Genomic DNA, 16,071 nt, shown 5'->3' with positions numbered 1-16,071 from the left:
GTTTCTCCCACCTGGTGGTTAAACAGCACTGTGTTCACTCGACAGGAAACAACCGCATGGGTTTGGCTCTCAAAATAGGCCTTACGTTCTCCTGTAATGTGGTAATAATGTGGTAGTGGAAAGTAAGTACGCTCATTTACTAAAGTACTAATTGGATGTACTTCTACGTGGTGTACTTTTTCTACTCCAGTAGCCTACATTTGAGAGGAAAATCCAGTTTCTGTGTAACATATGTTTGACAGATTGGCCTATGCCTACTGGTTTATTTTCACAGTATGACTGTAGCTACAATAATCCTACTGTATATGTTTTATACTTAAAGATGTAACAACATGGCTGGATTAACCTGTTATTGGACCTGGGGCAAACACATTAACAACAGTTAAAATCTCAAGTGAAGAGTTTAGATGCAGTGTGACATAGGTTCATTCACAGATTAAAATTTTAGGAATTGTGGGATGTTTGGTTTAGTGTGTGTCTATGACCTATGACCTCTGTCGGGAATCTTTACCACCATGAACACGGCCAATGTTAGGCTACATGAGATGGAGCTCTCACTGTCGGCCATGTTGGATCAATGAAAGGGTTAAAACCTTCATGCATTCTTTGACATGTGAGTGGTTCCAGGTTGTCCAGGTGCACAGATTAGAAGACCTTGTAGTGTCTAAATTTTTTGAGGTATGCTTGTGTTTTTTTTAATACCACGGGAGTCAAAGTCTAAACTTATTTACACGTCAGGCTAGCAACAGCAACAACACTTGTCCTCCCTAAACATGTTTCTTCTCTCCCCATTTTTTAAGGGTCAATGCAACCTTCAGTGTTTCCAGGCTGTCCAGTCGCACAGATTAGAAGACCTTGGAGTTTCTCAATATTTTGAGATATGTTTGTGGTTCTGACATGATTTTCTGTGTTTAGAAGAGAAAACATGAAAGCTCAAACGAGTTTCCGGGCTCATACTTTTAATGAAATACATTCATTCTAAGACAACAAAGAGCTTTTTAAAATTGTTTTTATTCATCACTTGTAATAATACAGTCATGTTGTAAAATGACCTTATTTTGAAAAGGACTTTAAAAGGATATATAAAACACAAATAAAACTGTAAAAATGGCACAAAAGAAATATATATAAAATTGTCATCATAGATTTTTTTTTTAATTAAGTTTTCTTAAAAATGTGAAATTTACATGAAATTGTTTTAAGTTTTACAGTAGACTGCATGTGTACATATCTTTTAATCTAGTTTATTTTCTTTTTTACAGTGTATAGAATGTGCAGACAGAATCTCATGAGGTTTAATACAAATCCTCCTCCACCCCTTGTTTATTGATGTGGTCAAACGTGTGAGCTTTGGTGAAAAATACTTTTTATAGTTAAAGTTAAAGGATATTCATGAGTATAAATCATCCTTGTCCTTATTCTCTTTGCCTTAGATCCCAGAGGAAACAGAAACTAATCTGTTGAGTAGTGAGGACGAACCACCACCTGGTAGGAGAACAGCTTTGAGCGGCATGAATAGATTTGTTTTTCGCTGCTTGGAATAAACACAAGATTCTCACCATCACCAGCATTAAATTCCTGAACGTGGAACACGTAACCTCCTTCGCACATAACAACGAGCCTATTGCTGTGACGAATGCGTCCCTCCATCTCACTGGGCAAATCTCTGTTCTTTTCCTCAACCTTCAAACTTACAGCTGGCAAAGAAGGACAAGTGATACTTTCACTTGAGCAATCTGCATCACTGATGTATACCTTTGTTTTCCAGCTCATTTTGCTAAAAGCAAAATAGGCACTGTTATGAACCGGTGTTTGGAAATCAGATGTCAGACTATTGATGCGCTGGCCATTAAACCTGTAGGACCCGTAATCCTTGTAAGTTTTGATGATGTGGTAGCTGAGGGTGAAGCTCCACGGCGTGCCAGTGTAAATCCTGGGTGTGTAGACATTTTGTCCTTCCCTCAGGTCATTGAGCAGCTTCGCGTAGGGGAGAGCATTAAACTGAAACCCCTGCAACTGGCTGGCATGGTACTGTGAGCCGTCAAGTGTGTATAAGTCCTCAGCTGGTATCAGTGGGAAACGGATGAGCTTCAGAAGGATCTCAGGAATAGTCGTGTTGTCTTGGGCAGCCGCCCAGCTCTCCAGTCCATTCAGGATGACGGTCTCATTATGCACCACAAGGTCTGAGCGAGACAGAAGAGCTTTGACCAGATCGAATGCAAGATCCGTCCAGACTGGGGAATGGATCAGGGCCTCACAGTTCCACGCAAGGTAGCGAAGACAAACCCCCCTGTAGCGCCTCATCGCCCGTATGAACTGTATACTCATAGAAAGAGATCTGAGTCTGGAAAGTGGGATCCTCCGGAAGAAACAGTCTGAAAAGATTTGCAGCCTCATTCTGAACTTCTGTCAGTCCCCAGTTGAATGCCATCTTGAGAATGCAATGGGCAGAAGATCGGTTGAGTTTGATCTTTCTTGTGTAGAAGTATCTGAAATTTTAACATTTTCATTAGCATGTTTCAGCTAATTCGTATTCAGTGCGAGTTGTACTGGTTTACATGACAGTGCAGGCGGCAGTTTAAAAGTCACAAGTTTGCTTTTACCTGACAAAGTTGTTGGCGTGCTGACTGCAGTTAGAGGCGGCCTCAATGCTGAGGTTGCTGAAGTTCGGCTGTGACGTTTTGAAGAGTGAGTTCACAGAGAGGATGAGGCTGTGAGCACAGATTGTCTCAAAAGTGTTGTTGTGCTCCGCCACTGTAATGTTCAAGTCGCAGTCACGTCCACTGTCAAACAGCTCCCCCAGCTGATGAGAGAGGCCTGCGTCGTGGTCCAAATCGTACTCTTGTCTTAGATCCCTGTTGAGTTGTTCGGGCTCTACTGGAGATCAATATTGGCACAGTGAGTGGTTTTGTTATGAAGAGAAATTTGCGTCTAACTATACTACTAGAATCAACATCGGTTGCCTTACCATTTTGGCATCTAACCCCAGCATCTTCAGAGTGACCACAGTCATGAAGCCCCCACCCACGAAAGACACACTGGAGCAGGCTCTTCTCTGTTCCTTTACAGTCTAAGTCATCCATCCAGATTCTGCCATCCCCTAACAAAAAAAACAAACGATCACAGAGTAAAAACAGTCACTTGCACTAAATAAAATGTATAAATTAAAGGTTACAGGTTTTCATCGGAAGTGTCAAATTAAGATGAATTACCGGCGCCAAACGATAGAACTTCTGCTGCACCAGGGAAATATAACTGGCGACACACTACATCAGCGTCATTTATGTCCCATCCATCGTCGCACACAGTCCCCCAAACTCTGTCATGAAAGATCTCCACTCGGCCCTCAGTGCTATTTTGACCGCCACTCAGCCTAACAAAACCTTCCTCATCACCTAAAGAAAAATGTAATGTAATTAGTGTAAATAAATACACACACACACACACAAATGTCTGCCTTCATGAACTATGTATTTCCTCTACTTTCATTTACACAACAAGGCTCGATAGCAGTTGAAAGTGAATAGATCCAAATTCTGTCAGTTACATTCTTAATGTATGTGATTAAAATAGTCATATTTTTGTGAAAATACAGTGAATATTTATTATAAAATTATGAGTGATTTAGGTATCTTACTTCCACTTTTATTGCTGTTGAGAATATTGTTTATTCACTCAAGAAGTTAAGCCAGTGAACGTTCATATTTATTTGTCTCATGGGTGGCGGTGGGATGCATTGAAGAGAGGAAGGCTGGGAGGTTTCTGGGTGAAAAGTAGTTTTTTGTTCGCTGTTTAAGTAAAATAAAATAAAATGATCGTTTATTGGTCCCACAGCAGGCAAATTTGCTGAACTGGGATTAAACGTAAAAAAAAAACAACAGTAAACATATGTTATACAACTCCACATGATAAGAACAATTTACTCACCAGCAGACAAGCTGACGAAAAGAATGCAGAATAATAAGAAAGTGTTTTCTTTCATTGTGATTGCAGTGCACTTGGGAAAGAAGGAAAACAAGCAACATCACTACGTTTCTGGATTCAAGTTCGATTGTCAGGATATTTGTTAAAAAATGCCCAAGTTATTCTTTTTAAAAATAGGAATGAACTTACCAGAACCCAAAACGAGGTGAACTGAAGAAAGGCCTCTCATCGAAGAAATGAATAGTGAAACTTAAATACCAGCTATTTTCCAGGAATCACCACCCACAAAAGACGTGTTTCCCAGGAAAATAGTTGAAACCTGTTGCCACCTGTCAGTCTGTCTGTCTGTCTTTCTGCCTGTCTGTCTACCTGTCTGTCTGCCTGTGACGAATGAATAGTGAAACTCAAACAGCAGATATTTTCCAGAAATCACCACCTACAAAAGGGGTCTTTCCCAGGAAAATAGTTGAAATCTGATGCCACCTCTCTGTCTGTCTGTCTGCCTGCCACTCCGTCCATCCATCCATCCAGAAAATAAATATTGATGTATATATTGATGTGCACAGTGGTGGAAAGTAATAATGTACCAATTGAAGGTTTCAGCTTTACTTGCTCATTTCCATTTTACTTTATACTTTTCCACTACAATTCAGTGCCAAATATTGTACTTTTTACATTTATTTTATAACTTTAGTTACTAGCTACTTTGCAGATTCAGATTAACAAACAAAATATAATCAATAAAAAAAATGATGGTGTATTTAATTGGATAAAGATTTTATTTAAAGATAGATTTTATTGATCTCTTGTGAAAGTCACAAGATACCCAGCAGTATATATAGTTCAAATAAATAAGCAACATTTACCAACTGCATTAAAGCTTGCATCAATAATACTAAATCAATTATATCAATAATACTTTTACTTGTAAAAGAGCATTTCTAGGCTATTGTATTTGTACTTTTAATCTCAGTAAGGTTACTTCTTCCACCACTGCATTTGAATATTGTATAAGATGCACTGGAAGGTGTGATAGGTGTGCTACATTTCTACTGTGATTTAGTTTATGTGCCTTACTCACCAACAAAACTATATGTGACATATGATTGTGTACTGAGGAGAGTGGTAACAGGACCATATGGGTTATCTCTGCCTTTGCTTTTGATAAGGGGAAGTAACCAAATGGGGGTTGCAGTTTAACCAGAGAATGTTTAGGTGTGAAGATTCCCAGAGATAATCAAAGGTAACACAGACACATGTCTTTGTGTGACAAGGCTCAGAAGAGGAAGGGGATGACTGGAGGTGTCAATGGGGAGCTTGAAACTGCTGATCAATTGTTGTAATGTAAATACCTGATGTCCCCCCTGCTGTGTGCTGAGGTAGAGCAGGAGACAAACTGAACTCTTACAATATATACCATGAAATAGAATAATATGAATTAACTATATAGATAAATAAGTAATAATAAATAAATATAGCATATCTATGAAGTTATATGCTACTTACTCCTTCATTCCTTACAGAACAAATAATGCAGGCTACATTAAGATAAAAAAATACTTAAATAAGTATGAGTATACTTTAAAAATAGATGATGTCAGTCCCGACCAATACTTGAGCCACCCAGCAGGAGAGTGTGAGGGTGTTGCTAAGCAGCTGCTATAAACAAAGCTAGAGGGAGAGGGCAAGGAGCAAATCAAGCTCTGAAAATAACAGAAATTCAGTTAGTTATAGCTTTGTAACAAACCACTTGTAGAGCAGCGACAGTCTGGACTCCAGACTATAGTTTTAACTTCAGGTCGCCAACGCGGACAGAAGCAAGGGAACTATAAAAGGAGGAGGAGGACAGGAAGAGACACGATGTCAACACAGGCAGACCCAGCCAACATCGGCAAAGTGCTCGGTTTTCTTCGAGAGTGGGACCGTGGTGACAGGAGGGTCCGCAGCCGCATGTTGAACACCTTCCTGACTCAAAACACAGGGAAGACGTTTTATGAGCTGGAGCTGGAGTTTGCTCAGGTGGCCAGCCTCTTTCTGGCTCGACTCACCACCTGGATGAGACTCACGTATCCTTTGTATGCTTCCTGCATAAGAGCAGAAGGCCTATAGAAACAGTATATTTATTATCAATTATTATCAATATACACACATCCTAAACATGCGTATTATTGTGTATTTATTCTGTACACTGTGCTTTAGGTTCCATACACTATGATGTTAGCTTAATGCATAGTGACAGGGTGAATAAGGTAGGGGATCTACTCTGGGATTTAGTCCTGGCAAGACTAAATATTAATCATCTTTCAAAAAAAATGTTTTCATTTATTTTGACTGAAATCAAATCGTACGCAAGTACATTTACAGTTTCCAGCCCTGTAGGGAGTGGGCTTTCTTCTGCTTCCTGTGCTGGATCGACTCTGAACTGAGATCTAGTCCTCAAGACAATATTCAGATACATGTTTGGAACGTTCTTGGGAATGCAACTTAAAGCGATTGGGATTTTCCTCTCTGCATCAAGCCAGTAAGTGGAATGAAACGCTGCATCATAATCTGACAGAGGACTGTATATGTGACTCATCGTGCAGTTTTTGTCTCTGACCCACTTTTCTCACGTTCCTCAGTGATCAGTACCTGATGGAGTTCCTGGAGGATGGAGGTGTTCTCACTCTCCTGGACATCTTGGGCCACTTTCAGAGCAAAGAGGAGGAGAAGACAGAGGCCCTTCGTCTTCTGCTCACCATCTCAAATGCTGGTCGCAAGTACAAAGAAATAATATGTGAAAGCCATGGTAAGAAAAATGTTTTATACACTTCCTTTCATATTCACATAAAACATTTAACATCAAAAATACATAAACAAATGAAAAAAACAACATTACTGTGTTTTCAGATGTTATGCTTACAGTCGCCATCTTATATCTTCCACTTACTTGTTCGCTATTGGTTGATTTTAAAAGGAGTTTTCCTGGAAATACAAACTTCTCCATACGGTACCGCAGTAGCTGTTTGTTTTTTTAGCTCTGTTTATACCTGACATGCGGATAAGATAAGACAAATATTTTTCCATTAACCCTTTGGATGATCAGTGCAGCATTATGCGAGCCATGTCAGTTTTGCCCTCTCTATTTGGTTACATTCTTGCAGGTGTGAAAGCCATAGCAGAGTGCCTGGCTAAGTCAAACACAGATGAAACCCAAGAGACAGCCTGGGCTCTCCTGGAGTCCCTCTCCCATGGAAACCCCAAATATCAAAACCAAATCTACAAAGGTCTGATTGCTCTCATGACTTGTACCTCCCCTAAGGCCCAGCAGCTGGCCCTGCACACCGTACACACTGTCCAGGTACACACCAAGCCATTTATCAATGCAAACATGTATTTTCATCGCTCTCAGAGCATGCATGTGCCCTCAAACTTTGCTCTTTCACACAATGGATCTTTTGGCAAAAATGTGATACATATTCAACATATGAGTAGAAATAGTTCTCCCACTATCCTCTCTCCCAGTCCAAAATGAAAACAGCCCATCACAGCATTGTGGAACCTCTGCTGAATATGCTGAGGTCCCTGCACCTGGAGGTTCAGGATGGAGGTAAGCTGAGAAAATGTTAAAAAAACACATGGTGGTAAACCTTTACTGTGGCTGGGGGGGGGTTTGTATGCTGTAACCTGCTTTAAAATGACATATAAAACTGCCAGCCATTGTGCCATTGTCTATCCTGTCATAAATAACCACCTTTTAATATCTTGTCTAACACTCTTCTCTCCCTGTGCACGTCTCTGGCAGCTATAAATCTGATCTTAGACCTGAGGGGTCATGAAATGAGGCCGCTGCTGCTCAATGGACTCGTGGTTCTGCTGAGGCCCACGAAAGAAGAAGTGCAGCATCACATGCATATGAAAGGTGATACTTTAGTCTTATAAGTGTGTTGTTTTTCTAAAAATGTACTATTTTAATATCCTTTTTGACCACCCAAGTTATGCTTATATTCCTGCAATTTATGATTAAAATATGTAATTTTCCACCAACCCAAAACCCACCTATTGGTATGCTAGTATTTAGTCCATTTTTGATATGATGTGACCCCATTTGTCACATTAACAAGAATCCATAACATAGTTAGTTGATTCATACAATCCCATCAGAATCTGAGAGGATCAAGTTGACTGGATCTCTGCCTGTGTTCGTGCAACAAGCTGCTGCAGCTAAAACTATACGGTATGTTGTATTTGTCCATTATAATACATGTAATGAATGTATTATTACACAACAAAAATGGTAAGAAAATGTAATGTTTTTATCACGTGATATGTAATAAACAAAATCTAAGATATATATTGAATTAATATTGCTTTAATGACCTCAGTGTAATCGTTTTTTAGAAGTTGTCATACAGTAAGGATATATTTGTATGGTGTTGACTGTGTTGAAGCTTGCTGGCCAAAGACAGTCAGGAGGTTTCTCATGAGCTCCTCTCTCTCGGAGTGATCCAACATCTTCTGTACGCTATGGGCAACAGAGAACACGCTGATGCCCAAATACAAGCCAGTCTGGCCTTGGAGGTAGGCCTACATACCTGCTTTCAGACACTGTACATCCACACACACACCCACACACACTTTCATACATACTTTCATCTCTGCCCAGCACTTTGTCCGCTCATACCCGGTTATTGAGGAACATGTGCAGAGAGGCATCGGCAGCACACTGTTTGCAGCCTTTATGGTAAGCTTTAATAACTTACTAAATGATATGATAGCTTCAGTTAAAAGGTCAATGTGAAAGCTTCTAGAAGGCTCTACTAACGGATTCAATGCCCGTCTTTCTACAGCACCAAGCTGACACTTTGTACATGAATATGGATGAAATTCAAGCAGAAATCCTGCTCACGAACAAGGTTAACATAACTGAAGGTAATGACTGTTATTTGTTCATATTAAGGCTGGTCAGACGTTGGTTTTTTTCATGGGTTGTCTGTATTATGTGGGAATAATTGTTTGTTTGTTTTTTCTTGTCAATCTTTGAATTCCAGTTTGAGATGGTGACAACTTTGAAGGCTGAAAGGAAGGACAAATCATTTTAATCATGCAAATTAATACAATTTAGTTGGTTTGTTTTTCAAAGACAGTTTAATTATTTTAATTTTCTGATTAGCTGTCCACCTTTTTTTATTTGTGTATTTTTTTAAAAGGTGATCAATTTGGACTTAACTATCTTATTATTAAAAAATGATCTCTGTTACTGTCTATATGTCCATTTTTAATACAGTTTTACTGAATTATTAGACTAATTACACCAATTATTATTACTATTATTATTTTCCACTTTTGTTTATTTTTAATATGCACGAATAAAATAAATGTCTTCTAATCCAGTCGTAATGATAATGATAATCAATAACACAACCTTACACAACGCCTTTACGTTACTTTTATTTCGACCCTCCCACCGGAGATGACGTACAATACACTTCCGCTGTGTCATCTCAGCGGATTGGACGAGCAGCGACCGTCCGTCATTGAACGTGGCGGGAGCCAAAATGAATCCGTGAAGTGAACAAGTGCGCTCGTGCTGTTCGCAGAGAAATGAAATAAGTCGCTTCATGCAGAGTTTGAAAATGAGCCGGTTGCGTTCAGCGATGCTTAAAGGAAAGAGAGCCGGACTGGAGGTGATAGAATCGGCAAAACCAAAGCAGAAGAGGTCAAAGAAAGCTGCGAAAGAAGGCAGGTTGCATGTTTATGTTGTTTAACTAAAACATTTTGGGTAGCGTTAGCTAATCTATCCACTTTAATATGTTCTCGAATATGAAGCAGCATGAGATCAGTCTGCATGAGATTTATGTAAGAACTAATTTTACTTTTGAACCCTCAGATTAAATTTTCACATATCGCACATTTCTGCATTTTATTTTGAAACTGTCAGAAAGGTTTTCAATTACGTAATGCAGTGTGCAGCTTCATAATGACCACATTAATCCTGTGGAGTATGATGTTACAGCACTTTTGCAGGGAATACATTCGGATATATTTTTAAATGATCTCTGACTTATTAAGCAGTTGTGAAAAATGACATGTCAAATGGTGTCATAATCACCTAATCTTTTGATGTTCTTATGTTGTTTTATTGCTTTAACATCAGTGGTATTTGCCATGTAAAAAGTACATTTAGTTTGATTGAGAATGATGTTTTTGGTCCTCCAGAAGAAACCACGAATGCCTCCTCACCATCGCCCACATACCACACCTTCCATGCTCCTGCAGATATGCTGCTGCTGCGCTCTCAGCTCCTCAGCTGGTACGACAAGGAGAAGAGGGAGCTGCCATGGAGGACTCTGGTAAAGAAGAGAAACATTTCTTCCACCGGTTTTGACAAGAAAGTTTGTCTTTTTTTAACACCCGTATTTGGTTGTTCGAGACAGATTTGAATGATGTATCATGAAAGTACAGGAGGTGTTGTAGAGAGTTTGGTTCAGAGATGTGGTTACTACAGCGTACATGAAACCCACTCTTTTATTTGACAATGATGAGTTATCGCTGAGATTTCCATCACACCTAATTTCATGGTTTCATTAGTTTTGTTTTAATCTCATCACAATACAAATCCTAACAGTAAAACAACAAACAGGGATTACATAGTCACAGTAAATTAAACTAATATATATTTTCTTAAAGATGATATCTGACAGTATTTGACTGTTTCAGTTGAAGTATAATAATATGTCATATTAAAGGGATAGTTCCGATTTTTGAACGTAAAGGGTAAAACATTTCTAAATAAATCGTACACTTGAACTGATATGATTCTTTTAGGCGGGCCTTTCTTTTGGGTGGCTAAAATACATTTTGCTGCCCCCCGTCCACAGCAGTTTATCGCTTTGCTCCTGTGCTGGTATTCCTGTCAGTCTGTTTCCCCAAACTAGGGGAGTGCAAAACAAGGCTGACTTCTGTAACTGTCTGGCTCCTTGTGTTTCTTTTACAGGCTGTGACAGAGTCAGACCTCAACATCAGGACATATGCAGGTAAGAAGATGGTTTCTTGTCAAAATGACGCATATTAAGCAGCTGACAACATTCCTTATAAGACAGTTTTCTCTCTTTTTTTTTTTTTTTTAGTCTGGGTTTCAGAAATCATGCTGCAGCAGACCCAAGTTGCCACAGTAATAGACTATTACAACAAATGGATGAAGGTAGGTGTGTTTGTTCATGACACTGACTGGAATTCTCGTGATCCATTAACTGTAAATTCATTTAATTCTGGATAATTAAAAACTCTCTCTTCACTTGTGTCCCAGCGGTGGCCCACACTGCAGGATCTTGCTGCTGCGACGCTAGAGGTGATTACTAAAGGAGCCTGAAGATGATGGTGATTTTAAAATAGTATTGATTTCAAACCTAAGTTACTGATTTCATTCATGTGTAGGAAGTGAACCAGATGTGGGCGGGTCTTGGCTACTACTCCAGAGGGAAAAGACTGCATGAAGGGGCTCAAAAGGTTTGTGTTGTGTTTAGTAAATATGCTCCGGCCGACTTAGAATTGTGTTTTAATAATGACTTGGTATGGTTTCATGTCAAGAACACTTATGTAGTCCATTGACCAACATTGTGAAATATGGGAGCAGGTTGTCGATTGTCTCACTTGTGTGTTTGTAGGTGGCGTCGGAGCTTCAGGGACAGATGCCTCGCACAGTGGACAGCCTGCTGAAACAGCTGCCTGGAGTGGGACGCTACACAGCTGCAGCTGTGGGCTCCATTGCTCTCGGTCAGGTGTGTTTCTATTATGGACCAGAGCAAAAACCTCTTCGGCCACAGTTGATAGCACCGCTGCCTCGTTTATGACTGAATAGCTCTCTGTTGCATAGGTTACTGGAGCGGTGGATGGCAATGTGATTCGGGTGCTGTGTCGCCTGAGGGCCATCGGAGCCGACAGCACAAGTCCTGCAGTAACGGAGGCTCTTTGGTGAGATCGAACTTCTTATCATCAGTGATTTTGATCCCAGCTCCTACGTTAACGTCTATGAATGTTACTATGATGTTGTTGATTGTTCTTGTTTTTTAAAGCTCTACATGCAATAAACATCCATGTCTGTCCCGACACTCAAACACACCTCTGCACTGGTGAATTATGAACTCTGCTTACAGTTTTCCTTAGCTTTTATAAACGGACTGTAATCAGTGGTGTCCTGTTCAAAGTCTGTCTGGCAAGGACAGCTTTGTTTAGTCTCCACAGATTGATTCATGTGTGTTGTCTCAGATGATTCCAGGCAACAGTTCAAAGATTTTATTAGCTTGAAGATATTTAGATGCAAAAAAACAAATCCTGTTCCAAAAAACTGATGATTGTTCCTCAAAAATATAAAACAGAAAACTGGATTTGGGACGAGTCAAATTATGATCTTTGAAAATTAATGTCAGCTTTTTATGTGATCAATGCACAGGACAAAAAAACATATTTACAACCCAAGTCAGTATTTGTAAATTGTATTAAAGTGATTTTGAAGTTTCAACAACGAAGTCGTCATTCAATCAGGAGGGATGAATTGCTCAAATATTCCAGCTTTTTAATGTTTTTTTTCTGCTCTATTTCAGGAGTCAAGCCAATACACTGGTGGACCCTGAGAGACCCGGGGACTTCAACCAAGCCATGATGGAGCTGGGAGCACGGGTCTGTACCCCCAAAGCACCACTGTGCAGCCAGTGTCCCGTACGCTCTCACTGCCACTCTTTTCGCAAGGTAAAAGGATCGATAATAATAGATTATTAATGCTTTGAATCATAGTGAAAAGTTTGGGATTTGTCCAAGTCCCGGTGTACATGATGATGTCAAATGTGCAGGTTCATGTTAAACAAGAGAAAAACTCCAGGAAGCTCTTGGGGAAGCTGGACAGGAAGCCGTCCACCCTGCCCGACATAGAAGACTGTAGTAAGTACCCTGAGCTCTCTTCTCTCCCTCGGAGCTCACGATGTTATATTGAAGTACTTTCTCTTCTCCCTCAGTGACCAGCGACACATGTCGGCTGTGTCCCTCGGAGCCCTGGGACGACGACTTGGGTGTTCAGAACTTCCCCAGAAAGCCGGCAAAGAAGCCGCCTCGCGTGGAGCGAACTCTGACCTGTGTGGTGGTCAGACCTGGAGAGGACGGAGAGGACGAGTACCTGCTCACACAGAGGCCAAACAAAGGTCTGTGCCCGCAGTGTGTCCCACCACTGGCGGGGAATCTGTTCGTCGACATTTGGCTGCAGAATGAAGTCGACTCTACTACACTTATTTGATAACGTTTGATTCTAGTTACTCTACAGATTGAGATTGATAACATGAATACAGAATGATCAACAAATACATTCAGATGTATTATTATAGGTTAAGATGAGGCTTTATTGATCCCCAGGGGGGACATTCACAGGCTACCCAGCAGTATACAAAGTAGTGAAATGAGATTGTGTCCTTTTATTAAACAGCCTGTGTACTGACAGGTTTGCTGGCAGGCTTGTGGGAGTTTCCGAGTCTTCTGCAGGGGGAGAAGAGCTCCGGGATGAAGGAGAAGAGGGCTCTGTGTGCTCAGATCAGCGGGTTACTGGGAACCCATCTGACAGAAAGCCTCTTCCAGTATGTGGGGGAGGTAAGCTTGGCGTCAACCGCCTATCCATCATGCACACTTTAATATGCGAATAGCCTCTTTCTGCACTGATGGATTGTCTGTCTGCAGGTGGTTCATATCTTCTCCCACATCCACCAGACGTACGTGGTTCACAGTGTGTGTTTGAAGGACGCTGACACACAAACACCGACTGAAAACGCACAGTGGCTCACCAGGTCCGCTCTTCAGGAGGCCGCTGTGTCCACAGGAGTGAAAAAGGTATTTATGTTGTTTACCCAGTGGGTGTGTGAAGCCCTGCTGTGTACCTGAGGTTAGCAGTAACCGCCGCACCAAGAGTCGACCGAAAGCAATAAACTTGACTTGATGTATTTCTGGTGTGTAGAGACACTTGTATAGCTCCCCCGTGTCACATCACAGGATTTCAGTGCTTTTAAGTTCAAGTTTCCCCTTTAACCGTTTTAAAAGTGCTACTTTCTTCCCTTTTCCTTTGAGTTTCAGAGAATGTGAAGGACAGTTGAGTTTGTTTCAGAAAGTCGTGACAGCAGCAGTGAGTGAGCGTCCTCATCTGCTCATGTGTAGCCTGAATGAATGAGATCGATGTGATGATTCTCCTGCAGATCGTGAAGCTTTGTGACTCTGTGGACAGTCAAAAGGAGCAAACCTCCAAGGTAAGTGTACCTCTGTTTGTGTGTGCGTGCATATGTATCTTATTCTATAATCCTATATTAATAGCAGATTCCACCTTTTATCCTTTGTCTTTCTTAGGGTGGGAATAGGCAGAAGCACACCGGCACAAAGAATAACAAGAATCAACAGACCTCAAAAAAACCCAACTGCAGCGGCAGCAGACAGCTCTCCCTCAGTGCCTTCTTCAACTCCGTTAAACAGGAATCTTGATGGTATTCTGTGTTTGAAAGTCCTTCATGATGTTTCCTCATGTGCCTTATTGTCAAAACATCAGCCCTATGTAGCCACAATGAGGAATTGTTGTAGTATCATGGTCCCATCACGGGTAATTAGATACAAAGTGCCATCAAATTATTTTAACATCTGTTTTTTTAAAAATATATATATATATATATATGTATATGTATATGCTCCTCTGATGTTCCTGTATGGACTTTGAGTGAATCAGCTATCTAATTAGATTTCTAGTGACCTCATTGTTGATGTTTTTATCACTATATTATAACCAGTCTACATGTTTTACAAGCAGTTTGTAAGATACTTGTTTAATAAAATTAAATGTTTTGATTTCCGCAACAAGAATTTAATGTTATTGGACAAAACGTGTAGCGAGTGTAACTTTGGATAATAAAGCCCAGACACAATAAGACAAACACCAGGTTTCACGTGTAAACTGCTGTTCATCCTCCAATCAAGATCTATTGTGTTTTTATTATGGTGAATTGGCGGGAAACAGCGCCCCCTGCTGTTCTGAACATGTAACAACCAACTGATCCTATCGCAAAAAAAACAAGAATGCCAATGGCGACGACGAAATAGGTAGCGATTCTTATCTGGTCGGTAGTTACTCAACTGTCTTTTGACAGTCAGATGGGACATAACACCGCAATACCTTTTGTGCAGTGAATTAGTTTAGTCTACTTGGGTTTCGTGCATCACCAGCAGAGTTTCTGGTGCAGCTGGTTGCTCCAGTCTGTCCTCATTCATTCTTTGCAGATGGTCCGGATTTGCCTGCAGCGCGTAATGAAAGTTGAACTTTGCTAATACTTATTTTGCAGATAACGTAAGTGTCCAAAGGTTCTCCAGCGTGCTCACTGAAGTTCACCGTTGAAACACCGGTTGCAAGGTGCGCATCACTGAGTAGATTGTTCGTGTTGAATGCTACAGACTTCAGTGTTTTTCTTCTTTCGATCATTAACTTTCTTAATATTTCAAGATGGAGTCTGCGTGGCAAAGCGTCCTCTCTGTGCACCAGAGGATAGTGGACAATGGAGGTATGATGTTTCCTAAATAAACAGTTCATTTCGCTTTAGTTCGCAGTGAACTTGAATCAAATATTGAATTTATAGAAGAGATTCCCAATCGAAAGAACAAGCCTGTTTGTGTGTGTGGGAGCTGCAGATGTGATGCCCAGCTTGTCTTCACAATGACTGCTTTGTGGCTTGTCACGTGATAAGCCATCATGCCACTTTTGTAATGATAGGGGAGGACTCTTTCATTGTACTGCAAAACCTGCTTTCTTCCTCTGTAATCGTAAAACGTTTTTCCATTCACAAAACTGCACACATAGGTCACCTGAGCTAAAACGGAACAAAACAAAGTACAAAAATACTTGTAATTGCTGTGCAGACTAAGCGAAACAAGTGTTGTAAATCAGTGCTGAAAGTTTTGGGACATCAAGGCAGCTCTTATAATTAAAAATTCTAGCCAGAGGTGTGTCCTGTAATACGTTTCATTCATTTGTGAATGGTCCCTGACTCAAAGCTCTGTAATGTTCCAGACAAGAGGACGGACCCATGGCTGCTGGTCTACTCCCCCGTCCCCGTGGCACTCATCTTCCTGGTGTACCTCTGTGTGGTCTGGGCCGGC

General features: G+C 40.6%; 2 protein-coding genes and 1 pseudogene across 6 annotated transcripts; 2 read left to right on the top strand and 1 right to left on the bottom strand.

The window, feature by feature from the left end:
- Positions 1-1,166: 1,166 nt before the first annotated feature.
- Positions 1,167-4,141, bottom strand: LOC116392647 (galectin-3-binding protein B-like; annotated as a pseudogene).
- A 1,466-nt stretch (positions 4,142-5,607) lies between these two features.
- armh1 (armadillo like helical domain containing 1) lies at positions 5,608-9,061 on the top strand. The gene is made up of 11 exons (XM_031864159.1): positions 5,608-5,990; positions 6,377-6,445; positions 6,546-6,712; positions 7,068-7,264; positions 7,429-7,513; positions 7,709-7,825; positions 8,068-8,140; positions 8,355-8,484; positions 8,570-8,647; positions 8,754-8,835; positions 8,955-9,061. Exons 1-11 carry the CDS (start codon positions 5,785-5,787, stop codon positions 8,957-8,959), a joined length of 1,209 nt encoding a protein of 402 aa, XP_031720019.1. The 5' UTR covers positions 5,608-5,784; the 3' UTR covers positions 8,960-9,061.
- A 3-nt stretch (positions 9,062-9,064) lies between these two features.
- Positions 9,065-16,068, top strand: mutyh (mutY DNA glycosylase). 5 transcript variants are annotated; one of them, XR_004213337.1, is made up of 18 exons: positions 9,065-9,645; positions 10,123-10,256; positions 10,901-10,940; positions 11,034-11,107; positions 11,213-11,254; positions 11,341-11,412; positions 11,571-11,684; positions 11,780-11,877; positions 12,507-12,651; positions 12,753-12,840; positions 12,915-13,097; positions 13,391-13,536; positions 13,624-13,773; positions 14,133-14,183; positions 14,281-14,414; positions 15,261-15,328; positions 15,419-15,476; positions 15,983-16,068. XR_004213337.1 is itself a non-coding variant. In XM_031864157.1 (16 exons), the coding sequence occupies exons 1-15, from the start codon at positions 9,525-9,527 to the stop codon at positions 14,410-14,412; spliced, it is 1,590 nt and encodes a 529-aa protein (XP_031720017.1). In that variant the 5' UTR covers positions 9,065-9,524; the 3' UTR covers positions 14,413-14,414; positions 15,261-16,021. The 5 variants fall into 5 exon arrangements, 2 of the variants coding, with proteins under 2 accessions (XP_031720017.1, XP_031720016.1); XR_004213336.1 differs by having other exon boundaries at positions 15,261-15,476; XM_031864157.1 differs by having other exon boundaries at positions 15,261-16,021.
- The last annotated feature ends 3 nt before the right edge of the window (positions 16,069-16,071 follow it).

The sequence above is a fragment of the Anarrhichthys ocellatus genome, unplaced genomic scaffold (genome assembly GCF_004355925.1).
Source record: "Anarrhichthys ocellatus isolate YVR2014 unplaced genomic scaffold, GSC_Weel_1.0 scaffold30, whole genome shotgun sequence".
Classification (NCBI taxonomy): domain Eukaryota; kingdom Metazoa; phylum Chordata; class Actinopteri; order Perciformes; family Anarhichadidae; genus Anarrhichthys; species Anarrhichthys ocellatus.
The sequence above is the reverse complement of the archived record's forward strand: the minus strand, read 5'-3'. Positions and strand labels throughout refer to the sequence as shown.

Coding starts and splice junctions, on each gene's coding strand:
- mutyh (XM_031864157.1), top strand. CDS start 9,525: ATGCAGAGTTTGAAAATGAGCCGGTTGCGTTCAGCGATGCTTAAAGGA. Junction 10,941..11,033: donor CAACATCAGGACATATGCAG/GTAAGAAGATGG, acceptor TTTTTTTTTTAG/TCTGGGTTTCAGAAATCATG. Junction 13,098..13,390: donor CACACAGAGGCCAAACAAAG/GTCTGTGCCCGC, acceptor GTGTACTGACAG/GTTTGCTGGCAGGCTTGTGG.
- armh1 (XM_031864159.1), top strand. CDS start 5,785: ATGTCAACACAGGCAGACCCAGCCAACATCGGCAAAGTGCTCGGTTTT. Junction 6,713..7,067: donor AATAATATGTGAAAGCCATG/GTAAGAAAAATG, acceptor ACATTCTTGCAG/GTGTGAAAGCCATAGCAGAG. Junction 7,826..8,067: donor GCATCACATGCATATGAAAG/GTGATACTTTAG, acceptor CAATCCCATCAG/AATCTGAGAGGATCAAGTTG.